General features: G+C 41.2%; 1 protein-coding gene across 6 annotated transcripts in view; it reads left to right on the forward strand.

Annotated features, from left to right (window-relative positions):
* Positions 1 to 13,154, forward strand: part of KCNT1 (potassium sodium-activated channel subfamily T member 1) — a 659,112-nt gene that overhangs the window by 479,624 nt on the left and 166,334 nt on the right. For all 6 annotated transcript variants that reach the window (XM_082263648.1, XM_082263649.1, XM_082263652.1 and 3 more), the window contains 2 exons: positions 4,206 to 4,262; positions 4,650 to 4,698. In XM_082263648.1, coding sequence (XP_082119774.1) covers positions 4,206 to 4,262; positions 4,650 to 4,698 — 106 coding nt within the window. The remainder of the gene's footprint in view (positions 1 to 4,205; positions 4,263 to 4,649; positions 4,699 to 13,154) is intronic.

Below are 13,154 nucleotides of genomic sequence, written 5' to 3' on the forward strand. Positions count from 1 at the left end.
AGAGTGGAATGAGAATATCCCTCCAGCTGTGCAGAGCACTTCGGGAGAGGAGAGTTAGGTAGTGGAAGGAGAAGAATCTTCCAGCAGTGCAGAGTATTTCAGGACAGGAGAGTTAGTTTGTGGTGTAGTATATTGTAAATATATATATATATATATATATATATATATATATATATATATATATATATATATATATATATACAGTGCCTTGCGAAAGTATTCGGCCCCCTTGAACTTTTCGACCTTTTGCCACATTTCAGGCTTCAAACATAAAGATATAAAACTGTAATTTTTTGTGAAGAATCAACAAGTGGGGCACAATCATGAAGTGGAATGAAATTTATTGGATATTTCAAACTTTTTTAACAAATAAAAAACTGAAAAATTGGGCGTGCAAAATTATTCAGCCCCCTTAAGTTAATGCTTTGTAGCGCCACATTTTGCTGCGATTACAGCTGTAAGTCGCTTGGGGTATGTCTCTATCAGTTTTGCACATCGAGAGACCGGAATTTTTGCCCATTCCTCCTTGCAAAACAGCTTGAGCTCAGTGAGGTTGGATGGAGAGCGTTTGTGAACAGCAGTTTTCAGTTCTTTCCACAGATTCTCGATTGGATTCAGGTCTGGACTTTGACTTGGCCATTCTAACACCTAGATATGTTTATTTGTGAACCATTCCTTTGTAGATTTTGCTTTATGTTTTGCATCATTGTCTTGTTGGAAGACAAATCTCCGTCCCAGTCTCGGGTCTTTTGCAGACTCCATCAGGTTTTCTTCCAGAATGGTCCTGTATTTGGCTCCATCCATCTTCCCATCAATTTTAACCATCTTCCCCCTGCTGAAGAAAAGCAGGCCAAAACCATGATGCTGCCACCACCATGTTTGACAGTGGGGATGGTGTGTTCAGGGTGAAGAGCTGTGTTGCTTTTATGCCAAACATAACGTTTTGCATTGTTGCCAAAAAGTTTGATTTTGGTTTCATCTGACCAGAGCACCTTCTTCCACATGTTTGGTGTGTCTCCCAGGTGGCTTGTGGCAAACTTTAAACAACACTTTTTATGGATATCTTTAAGAAATGGCTTTCTTCTTGCCACTCTTCCATAAAGGCCAGATTTGTGCAGTATACGACTGATTGTTGTCCTATGGACAGAGTCTCCCACCTCAGCTGTATATCTCTGCAGTTCATCCAGAGTGATCATGGGCCTCTTGGCTGCATCTCTGATCAGTCTTCTCCTTGTATGAGCTGAAAGTTTAGAGGGACGGCCAGGTCTTCGTAGATTTGCAGTGGTCTGATACTCCTTCCATTTCAATATTATCGCTTGCACAATGCTCCTTGGGATGTTTAAAGCTTGGGAAATCTTTTTGTATCCAAATCCGGCTTTAAACTTCTCCACAACAGTATCTCAGACCTGCCTGGTGTGTTCCTTGTTCTTCATGATGCTCTCTGCGCTTTAAACGGACCTCTGAGACTATCACAGTGCAGGTGCATTTATACGGAGACTTGATTACACACAGGTGGATTATATTCATCATCATTAGTCATTTAGGTCAACATTGGTTCATTCAGAGATCCTCACTGAACTTCTGGGGAGAGTTTGCTGCACTGAAAGAAAAGGGGCTGAATAATTTTGCACGCCCAATTTTTCAGTTTTTTATTTGTTAACAAAGTTTGAAATATCCAATAAATTTCGTTCCACTTCATGATTGTGTCCCACTTGTTGATTCTTCACAAAAAATTATAGTTTTATATCTTTATGTTTGAAGCCTGAAATGTGGCAAAAGGTCGCAAAGTTCAAGGGGGCCGAATACTTTCGCAAGGTACTGTGTATGTGTATATATATATATATATATATATATATATACAGTATATATATTTACACACAATCACCGGCCACATTATTTAGGTACACCTGTTCAATTGCTTGGTTACACAAATTGCTAATCAGCCAATCACATGGCAGCAACTCAGTACATTTAGGCATGGTGAAGGCGACTTGCTGAAGTTCAAACTGAGCATCAGAATGGGAAAGAAAGGGGATTTAAGTGACTTTGAATGTGGCATTGGTGTTGGTGCCAGACGGGCTGGTCTGAGTATTTCACAAACTGCTGATCTAGTGGGATTTTCATGCTCTAGGGTTTACAGAGAATGGTCTGAAAAATAAAAAATATCCAGTGAGTGCAGTTTTGTGGACGAAAATGCCTTGTTTCAACGGTTCAGGCTGCTGGTGGAGGTATAATGATGTAGGGGATATTTTCTTGGCACGCTTTGGGCCCCTTAGTACCCATTGAGCATCATTTAAATGCCACGGCCTACCTGAATATTGTTGCTGACCATGTCCATCCCTTTATGACTACAGTGTACCTATCTTCTGATGGCTCCTTCCAGCAGGGTAATGCACCATGTCACAAAGCTCAAATCATCTCACAACTGGTTTCTTCAACATGACAATGAGGTCACTGTACTCCAGTGGCCTCCACACTCACCAGATCTCAATCCAATAAATCACCTTTAGGATGTGGTGGAATGGGAGATTCGAATCATGGATGTGCAGTCGACAAATCTGCCGCAACTGCTTGATGCTATCATGTCACTATGGACCAAAATCTCTGACGATTGTTTCCAACACCTTGTTAAATCTATGCCACAAAGAATTAAGACAGTTCTGAAGGCAAAAGGGGGTCCAACTCAGTACTAGCAAGGTGTACCTAATAAAGTGGCCGGTGAGTGTCTACACACTATATTACCAAAAGTATTGGGACACCTGCTGTTACACGCACATGAACTTTAATGGCATCCCAGTCTTAGTCCGTAGGGTTCAATATTGAGTTGGCCCATCCTTTGCAGCTATAACAGCTTCAACTCATCTGGGAAGGCTGTCCACAAGGTTTAGGAGTGTGTCTATGGGAATGTTTGACCATTCTTCCAGAAGCGCATTTGTGAGGTCAGGCACTGATGTGGACGAGAAGGCCTGGCTTGCAGTCTCCGCTCTAATTCATCCCAAAGGTGTTCTATGGGGTTTAGGTCAGGACAAGTCAAGTTCCTCCACCCCCAAACTCGCTCATCCATGTCTTTATGGACCTTGCTTTGTGCACTGGTCCAAATAATTTGGTGGAGGAGGTATTATGGTGTGGGGTTGTTTTTTAGGGGGTTGGGCTTGGCCCCTTAGTTCCAGTAAAGGGAACTCTTTAGATATCAGCATACCAAGATTTTTTTGGACAATTTCATACTCCCAACTTTGTAGGAACAGTTTGGGGATGGCCCTTTCTGTTCCAACATATCTGCGCACCAGTGCACAAAGCAAGGCTTATAAAGACATGGATGAGCGAGTTTGGGGTGGAGGAACCTGACTGGCCTGCACAGAGTCCTGACCTCACCCTGATAGAACACCTTTGGGATGAATTGGAGCAGAGACTGTAAGCCAGGCCTTCTTGTCCAACCTCAGTCCCTGCCCTCACATGAAGAATGGTCAAACATTCCCATAGACACACTCCTAAACCTCATGGACCGCCTTACCAGAAGAGTTGAAGCTGCAAAAGGTGGGCCAACTCAATATTAAACCCTACGGACTAAGCCTGGGATGCCATTAAAGTTCATGTGCGTGTAAAGGCAGGTGGCCCAATACTTTTGGTAATATAGTGTGTGTATACAATATATATATATATATATATACCTGATATACATAACATGCATAGACAAAGTCTATTTACACTATTCCTATTGTTTACTATTCCTAATTACTATTGTTTAGTATTCCTTTGTTTACTGCCCTGGGTAACAAGGGTCATAAGTATATATGCTGTATATATGACAACAAGTGCAAGGAGCAGAGTCCTCCAGCTGTACAGAATATTTCAGGAGAGGAGAGTCGGCTAGTGGAAGCTAGTCCTCCAGCATTGTGGAAAGATGTAGAGGGTACACACGGAAAGCTGTGCTCAGTTCTGTTGATCTATTTATGCCACAATGTCTGCACTCTGTGCTTTCTGTTTAATTGCAAGTCACACTTTGGTGCAGGAAAGCCACTGGGTGCAATATTGGAGATCACTAATGAAGAAGATATGCAATGAGGTTTGCATTGAAGCATTACAATTTTATTCAGGGGAGGAGTGTTGGCAGAGGGTACAAAAAGGAGAACAGTTTCATTTTGCATTATAAGATTGTAATCTACTTTTTTTATCTTTTAATTCGCCTTTTCATTATTTTTCTACAGTTGGAATTGTGACAAGCAGAACTATACAACAAAAGGGTATCCAAATGGTATCAACTGGTGAGTGTAACGTATGATTCACAAACATGTCAGCTATTGCTTAGTAATATTTCACACAGCTAAAGACCCTAATGGAAATCGGACAAAGTTTAAATATGGAGGTGGCCATAGCTAGCTTAATTTTTAAGGGTGAAAATTACAGGGCCGTCTTCCTCGTTACTATGTCGCTGAATTGTAGGAAGCATGCAGCAAGTGAAATCCTAGGATGCGTGAAGTACACTTACCTATTCCTAGCCAGTTACTACATAAAGAAAGGATGAGGATGACGGCCCCAGAGATGTTTCCTTTAAAAGAAAGTCAGGCGTGGTGGGGGCTCCATATTTTTATTATGATGTGTTCTCTTTATTATTTCCCTGTTAATGATTATCTATTAATGTTTTCCAACAGGGATCCAATAATTTGGGTGGACCGCCAACCTCCACTCTGGGCCATCCAAGTAAGTGGGGCCATTCTATTGGGATATGATCACAAAGCAAAGAGAAATGTGGCAACTGTCCTGGATAGAGTAGGGAAAGGTTTAACTATTCTCCTGCCAGAGCTGTTTTTGTGTTTTTTGTACACGTTAAAAAAATAACTCTAGGCCTGCATTTTAGGTAAAACCCCTAGACAGAACATATTTAACCAAAGCGGAGACCCTGGGGAATAAAATGGTAGTAGTTCCATTTTTTTTATGCCACACGATTTATGAAGAGATACATTTTCAGTTTAGAAATACAGTAAAGGTAATGTTAGTGCAAACAATTGCAGTTACCCAATTTTTTGGTAAAACATAAAAGATGCGGTTTTGCCGAGTAAGTAGATAAAACATGTCAAGCCTTAAAATTGCACATACCCAACATTTTCCATAGGAGACCTTTTAAAAAGCTATTACAGATCAGCAGTTTAGCGTTAACCATGCTCTCACATGAGCATGTGGGGCAATATGTAACATGTCTAATTCAACTGAGGTTTTTATATGTAGGTGCCCCTGCGCCCCCAATTGACAGGCTGCCAATGTTGAAATATATCACTTTGTGTGTAACGCATCTATATAAAATTCACTTCATCATTTAAACTGAATTACTGAACTAAATTAACTTTATGATGATATTCAAATTTTATGGGATGCACCTGTATATCCTGGGCTTTAACCACTTCAATACAGGGCACTTTATTGAAGTGGTTAAAGCCCAGGATATACAGGTGCATCCCATAAAATTTGAATATCACCATAAAGTTAATTTAGTTCAGTAATTCAGTTCAAATGATGAAGTGAATTTTATATAGATGCGTTACACACAAAGTGATATATTTCAACATTGGCAGCCTGTCAATTGGGGGGCGCAGGAGCGCCGCCCCCCCTATCAATGCGTCCGGCCCCCTAATCTACATGCAAGGCGCCGGGCGCATGGATTCCAATGGGGTTTTTTTTTTTGTTTTTGAAGCACGTGATTAGAGCCAGAGTTGCTAATAGGCTTCAAAAAATGGTGGCTCGGGGGGCAGAGCACTGCGCCCTGAGCCCGCCCAGTTGTGTGATAGTAGCAAATGAATATTCGCTATTATCACACTGATTCTCCTCCCAGCCAATCAGGAAGCGGGTCCTGAGACCCATTTCCCGGTTGGCCGAAAGGAGAGGCCATGGAGCACCAGTCGCCACTGTATTTCAAGCATTTCTTTCTTTTAGTTTTGATGATTATGGCTTACAGCTAGTGACCACCCAAAATTATGGATCTCCGAAAAATAGAGTATTACATAAAACTAATAAAAAAAGATTTTTTAATACAGAAATGTTGGCTTACCGAAAAGTATGTCCATGTACAGTATAGTATGCACTCAATACTTGGCAGGGCTTCTTTTGCATGAATTACTGCATCAATGTGGCGTGGAATGGAGGCGATCAGCCTGTGGCACTGCTGAGGTGTGATGGAAGTCCAGGTTTCTTTGATAGCAGCCTTCAGCTCGTCTGCATTGTTGGGTCTGGTGTCTCTCATCTTCCTCTTGACAATACCCCACAGATTCTTCATAGGGTTTAGATCAGGCGAGTTTGCTGGCCAGTGATCCCATGATCATTAAACCAGGTATTGGTACTTTTGGCAGTGTGGGCAGGTGCCAAGTCCTGCTGGAAAGTGAAATCAGCATCACCATAAACAAATTTAATAAAAATGGTGCCTCATATCATTAATTTCCTTGTATACAGCTGCCATCAATTTTGGTATGTGCCAAAAATGTGTGTGTATTGCATTTGGGGCGCTGTTGTGGAGGAATTTAGAAACCCTGATCCCCTATTGTGCTTTGTGCTAGTTCAAAAACCCAAACTCAATTAAAGAGAAATACAGAAAATATAACATTACACAAAATTTAGAAATACAGTGATACCTCGGTTCACGAACTTAATTCGTGAACTGACTCTGGTCGCGAACCGAATTGGTCGTGAACCGTGGCACATTTTCCCATAGGGTTCAATGTAAATCCAGTTAATCCTTTCTGACCTTTTTTTTTTTTGGTTTTTGAAGCACAAAAATATGAAACAAATTACAATACACATTAGTACAGTATAGTAATGTATAAAGAGAGAACACTAACCTTGCTTGAGGTGACTTCTGGCATGGAGGAAGGCAGGTGGGAGGCTGTGAAATACAATACAGTAAGTACAGTATTGTACAGAAGTACTGTAGAGTATTGTACAGTACAGTAGTACAGTACTGTATGTGCTAAAAAGCACACCAAAAAGCAAAAAGTGTCTTCACAGTACTCACAGTACTTCTTTCTGTGTCTCTTCTTCTCTCCACGATCTTCCTACAGGAAGTCACGACCATGTGACAGCCTGGAAATAGCATTAAAATGGCCACGGGTCCTGTTCGTGAACCGAAGTGGAGTTCGTGAACTGGAGAATATTTTTATGAAATTTTCTGTTTGTGAACCGAGTTGTTCGTGAACAGAAGCGTTCGTGAACCGAGGTATCACTGTAGTCCATTTTAAATTATATTCTTCAAATCACCACTTGTGATAATTGCTGAATAGTGTTCTTATAGAAATGTTCTCCTTAATTGTGCTCCTCCACCTTTGTAAGAAAGGACCACTCACCAGATACCTGAGAGTCACCAGGACCTGCACCACTTATTAAAGACTCCCTTTTATCCGGGTTCCACAATCTCTAAGTTGCCCCCCTGGGCTTGATTATAGGAAGGATGGGTGTCAGATCAGGTTCAGCAGCAGAGAATTTACTTCCAGAAGTTTTCCCAAAATTTAAAATGCAAATCGAAAAATCACACAATATCGTTTTTATTAAGAGATGAATTAAAAACAAAAGGTATAAAATGCGCATGTGCCTACAAGTGGCACCCAGGAAAATCGCATGTTGTTTTATAATCGCCGCTCTGAATTCAGCGTGCGCTCCACCTGCGTTCCACTGGGCCGGCTCCTACCACGAGGACACAGTGGCCGAGAGGTCAGCGTATAGGCTCCTCCTACACGCTGTTTAGAACAAGACGTCAGTGATAAGCGGATCCCTTTGACAATATGTTTTAGCACGAAACACGTCGGGAGGGGCCTATACGCTGACATCTCCTCATGGTAGGAGCGGCAGTCTTTCATGTGAGTTTATGTTTAAGTTTTTTATATGTACTTTTAACATATAATAAATACTACACTATATTTGCATAATTTTGGCTCCTGTTGGTGAGCTTTTTTATGCAGCATATATCGTATGAAAAGTGACAGTGGGATCGGTATAGCAGGCCATGCTTCCAGCATTCTGAATTACAGCATTACAGGGCTTTTTCATTCCAGCATCTGGTGAGTGCATTTGGATGATTGAAGGAGAGCACAGTGAAGTAATCTTTGGTAACACACAAGGTGTTCCACTCTTTGTATCTCACGGCTGTTCTTTGGCTTATGTCTGGTGAGTGTTCTGGCACTCTGTGTCTGTCACGGGAGCAATTGTTTTGAATGTAACGAGCCAGGCAGCTGACTTTTGATTGCTACACCTACTTTTGGACTCTATTTTTGGACTTTAAACACACTTTGATCACTAAATGAAGATGTTTTATCTGTTTGAATTTTTAATTGTTTAATCAGGGTTATAATTATTAGCGCTGCACTTATACTCATTATATACTACAGCAGGTTGTATATTCACCTTTAATTATTGCTAGCTGCTATTCACAATACTTATTTTTAACGCTCACTTCACACATACATTTTGAATATAAAATATATGACTTTCACTTTTTGAATTGAATTACTGAAATAAATTCACTTTTCGATGATATTCTAATTTTATGACATGCAACTGTATGTGGGGAATTTAGGGGAGTGTATTCATTAGGGTATAGCTGCTGGATCATTTCCATCTGAAAGGTTACAATTGCCAATTTGTACGCATTCTTGTAGCCACCGGGAGTGAATGTAAACCCCCTCCCCACCTTGCTCCTGCCCCCTGCTGCCGACGTATGACATACATTGGTGGCAGCAAAAGGGTTAAACCTTTGTTAAATTTTTATTGTGTTTGTGTCCTCTCTGAGGGGGATTTTCCTGTATATTGACACTGGAACAGAAGGTGGTGAAGAATCCAAAATTATACAGTTGTCATTGAAACAGGAATAGAAGGCAAAGCTTCCCATTGGGACACCTGTTCTATTAAAGAGGGATTTTCCCTTTACTTTAGGGAAGTTTCATCTCATTTCCTTTTGTGTATCCGGGACAAAGATTTGATAAATCCCTTACAAAAAAAAATGACAGACAATCCTGGCAGCGGTATTAACCATATCCTTCTTTATCTAAAACTTTAAAAAAAATGTTAAGCTTTAATTATAACTAAACAAGCTCAACTGTTTGATCCCAAAGGCCAATAAGTCTAGAAAGCAGGTGTCCTGGTTCAACACAAATTCTCAGTACTTCGTTAAAGGGGCAGTACCTTGGTGAAGATGGAGGTGTTGAGTTTGGCAAAAGAATATCATAATGTCTCAGTGCATTGGTGAATTTGCTGTAAAATTTGTGTATTATTAGATTAGAAACATAAAATTAGGTTAGTGTTGGCTTGTCAAAATAGGTTGAAAAGAACACGGAAAGCAGATTTACAAATAGGTAAACCAGTGAGAAAATTGTCAGTGAATGAAAAATGAAAGGCTAAATTAGTAAATAAAAATACTATTCTGATTACTGTATATTACATACATATTGTACGTAACATGGCTAGACTATGTGCTACTATGTGCCTCTGGCACCCTCTTCAGGTGGAAGGAAAAATGTGAATGTAACTTGTACTCTGAAGGTTTCTTATCCACTTACTGTTACACGGACACGACGACAAGATAAACAATTCCATATATATACAGAGGGGAATAGAAAAGAATCGTCCCCCTTTAAAATAATCAAATGTTGTTGCTTTGCAGCCTGAAATAAAGACAGACGTCGTTTTTGTTTTATTCAGCTGTATTTGCTCAGTGCAACTTAACATCCAAGTGAAAGATATAACACCAACATGTCAGGAAAAAAAAAATTAAAAAACAGAATCACTGAGTTGGAAAAAGAATCACCCCTACTAAAAATTACTTGTAAACTCAATCAGGTGTAGCTAATCACCTTCTCGATGGCACACAAAGCCATTTGACTTTCAACTGTGATCAGCTGTGGTCATTTTGATTAGCTCGGCATGAAAAGAGCTTTCCTGGAGCATTTCAATCCCTGGAACAGTCACCTATGGGTGGCAAAGCATTTTCACTGGGATCTTCATGGATACAGTTGTGGACAGGCACAAGCCAGGAGATGGATACAAAACATTTTCAAAATCTTTATCAATGCCTAAAAGCACCAAAATCTATTATTAAGAAGTGGAAGGTACAATACAGACCCCTCATTGGATCAGGACTTTGCTCCAAACTGGATAAAAGAGCCAGGAGGAAACTGGTCATAGAAGCTATTGATAGAAAAGGGTGTTATGGTCAGATGAGACTTAGGCTCCATTCAAATCTGTGCGTATCATTTTCAGGTGTTTTTTTCAGGCGATTTTTCTCAGGCGTTTTTCAGTCATTTTTTGAAGCGTTTTTTGCAGGTGTATGAAGGCAGGCATTGACATCTTACCAAAAAACACTTGTAATCTGCCAAAAAAGAAGCTCATGTACGTTTTTGAGCTTCAGGCTTTTTGCTTCAGCTGACAAAACGCTCATATGTTAACAGGAGCCATTAAAATGAATGGGATTTTGATTGTTGGGCGTTTTGGAATTTCAGGGATGAGCATTTTAGGAGCTGAGCAGGTGTGAACAGGGCTAAAAATTTTAATTCTTTGGCCTCAACACCAAACGGTATGTCTGGCAGAAATCCAATACAGCTCACTATCCAAATAACACCATTCCTACAGTAAAGCATGGAGGTGGTAATATCCTGTTGTGGAGGTTTCTCTGCAGCAAGGACTGGAGCAATTGTCAGAATAAAAGGAAAAATGGATGGGGCAAAATCTTGAGGAAAAGCCACTGCCCTCTGCCAGAAAGTTGTCAATGGGGAGAAGGGTAATCTTCCAACATGACCCAAAGCACAAAGCAAAAACAACCACACAGTGGTTGAAGGAGAAAAAGGTGAATGTCCTTGCATGGCTCGGTCACCATCAAATTTAACTGAATTTGAGCAGTTCTGCAAAGAAGAGTGGGCAAATAATGCAAAGTCTACATATGCAAAGTTATTAGAGACCTATCCCAACAGACTGTATTTAAAGCAAAACGTGGTTCAACAAAATACTGACACGGGGGGGGGGGTCATCCTAATGGCCATCATTATTTTCCAGCACTACCTTAACCCTCTGGGGCATGGAGTTCACCAGAGCTTCACAGGTTGCCACTGGAGTCCTCTTCCACTCCTCCATGACAACATCCTGGAGCTGATGGATGTTAGAGGCCTTGAGCTCCTCCACCTTCCCTTTGAGGATGCCCCACAGATGCTTAACAGTTTTTAGGTCTGGAGACATGTTTGGCCAATCCATCACCTTTACCCTCAGCTTCTTTAGCAAGGCAGTGGTCATTTTGGAGGTGTGTTTGGGGTAGTTATCACGTTGGAATACTGCCATAGGGCCCAGTCTCCAAAGGGAGGGGCTCATGCTCTGCTTCAGTATGTCACAGTACATGTTGGCATTCATGGTTCCCTCAATGAACTGTAACTCCCCAGTGCCAGCAGCACTCATGCAGTCCCAGACCATGAGACTCTCACCACCATGCCTGACTGTAGGCAAGACAAACTTGTCTTTGTACTCCTCAGCTTGTTGCTGCCAAACACGCTTGACACCATCTGAACCAAATAAGTTTATCTTGGTCTCATCAGACCACAGGACATGATTCCAATAATCCATGTCCTTAGTCTGCTTGTCTTCAGCAAACTGTTTGTGGGCTTTCTTGTGTGTCATCTTTAGAAGAGGCTTCCTTCTGGGACGACAGCCATGCAGACCAATTTGATGCAGTGTGCGGTGTATGGTCTGAACACTGACAGGCTGACCCCCCCACCCCTTCAACCCCTGCAGCAGTGGTGGCAGCACTCATACGTCTATTTCCCAAAGACAAACTCTGGATATGACGCTAAGCACGTGCACTCAACTTCTTCAATCGACCATGGGGAGGCCTGTTCTGAGCAGAACCTGTCCTGTTAAACCACTGTATGGTCTTGGCCAGTGTGCTGCAGCTCAGTTCCAGGGTCTTGGCAATCTTCTTATAGCCTAGGCCATCTTTATATAGAGAAACAATTTTTTTTTTCAGATCCTCAGAGAGTTCTTTGTAATGAGGTGCCCAGTATGAGAGAGCGAGAGCGATAACACCAAATTTAACACATCTGCTCCCCATCCACACCTGAAACCTTGTAACACTAATGAGTCACATGATACCGGGGAGGGAAAATGGCTAATTGGCTCCAATATGGACTATTTTTAGGGGACAGCAAATTTACACTGTTATACAAGCTGTGCACTCACTATATTTCTATTTGTGATAGCATATTGATTCATATGTCTGGCCCTGCATATAGTGGTTTGATTTCCATCCTTATAAATTTACCTAATAGTGGGCCACACTGATTGGTCTTTTTGTTATGCTTATATACTCAGTAATTTTTGATGGGAGACCACGAGTATTTGCATGGTTTGTCGCTATATTTCTATAATATGTTTTTATTGAATTTTACATTTTGTATTAAAAAACTTTGTTATTTTTATATACACGAGTACTCCCTTTTCTTCCTACTTGGGATTATGGGTGGCAACCGTTAAAGTCAGATTCTTTTGTTCTTTTCTTTTTTGATTCTATAACATGTATCACCAACATTAGCTATTCCTTTACATCCATCTAGGGCAATCTTACTTCAGTGCCACATAAAAAATAAACCTGGCCATGACGTAAAAGAGTTGTGCATGTAATGTTTCATTTTATATTTCAATATTTTTATTGGATTTTTCATGAAAATGGAAGTCACAACAGTGCAAAGTATGCCGTCGGGTCACGGCCATTAAGCATAGAAACAATACAGCATCTTCAAAACAGTAAATATAAAACTGAAAAAATGTAAACTGCGGGATATTGGCCTAAACTGTAACCTATGTATAGCCCCCCATCCCTCACTCTCAAGGCCGGCTGCCCCCCCCCCCGGTGCCCCCATGGGAGCTCAATGCGCCCAGGAGGGGAGGCGGCCCCCCGACCCCAATGTCGCCTACTGGACTGGGGAAGGCATCTACCAACTGCCATTCCACAAGAAACCCGTCTGTGCACCGAGCCATGGCAGAGGCCATGGCCAACGGCAAATTCGGACCAACCATGGTCCCCTGCCAATAAAATCTCTGCGACAGGCATTAGAATTTATAACCAAAAAAGAAGAAGAGAAAAGAAAGGGGGATCCAGAAATAAAGGAAAGAGGGAAAGAGCAGTAGGGAATGGGTGCAATGTT

The sequence above is a fragment of the Pelophylax lessonae genome (assembly GCF_965119305.1).
Source record: "Pelophylax lessonae genome assembly, chromosome: 7".
NCBI classification, from domain to species: domain Eukaryota; kingdom Metazoa; phylum Chordata; class Amphibia; order Anura; family Ranidae; genus Pelophylax; species Pelophylax lessonae.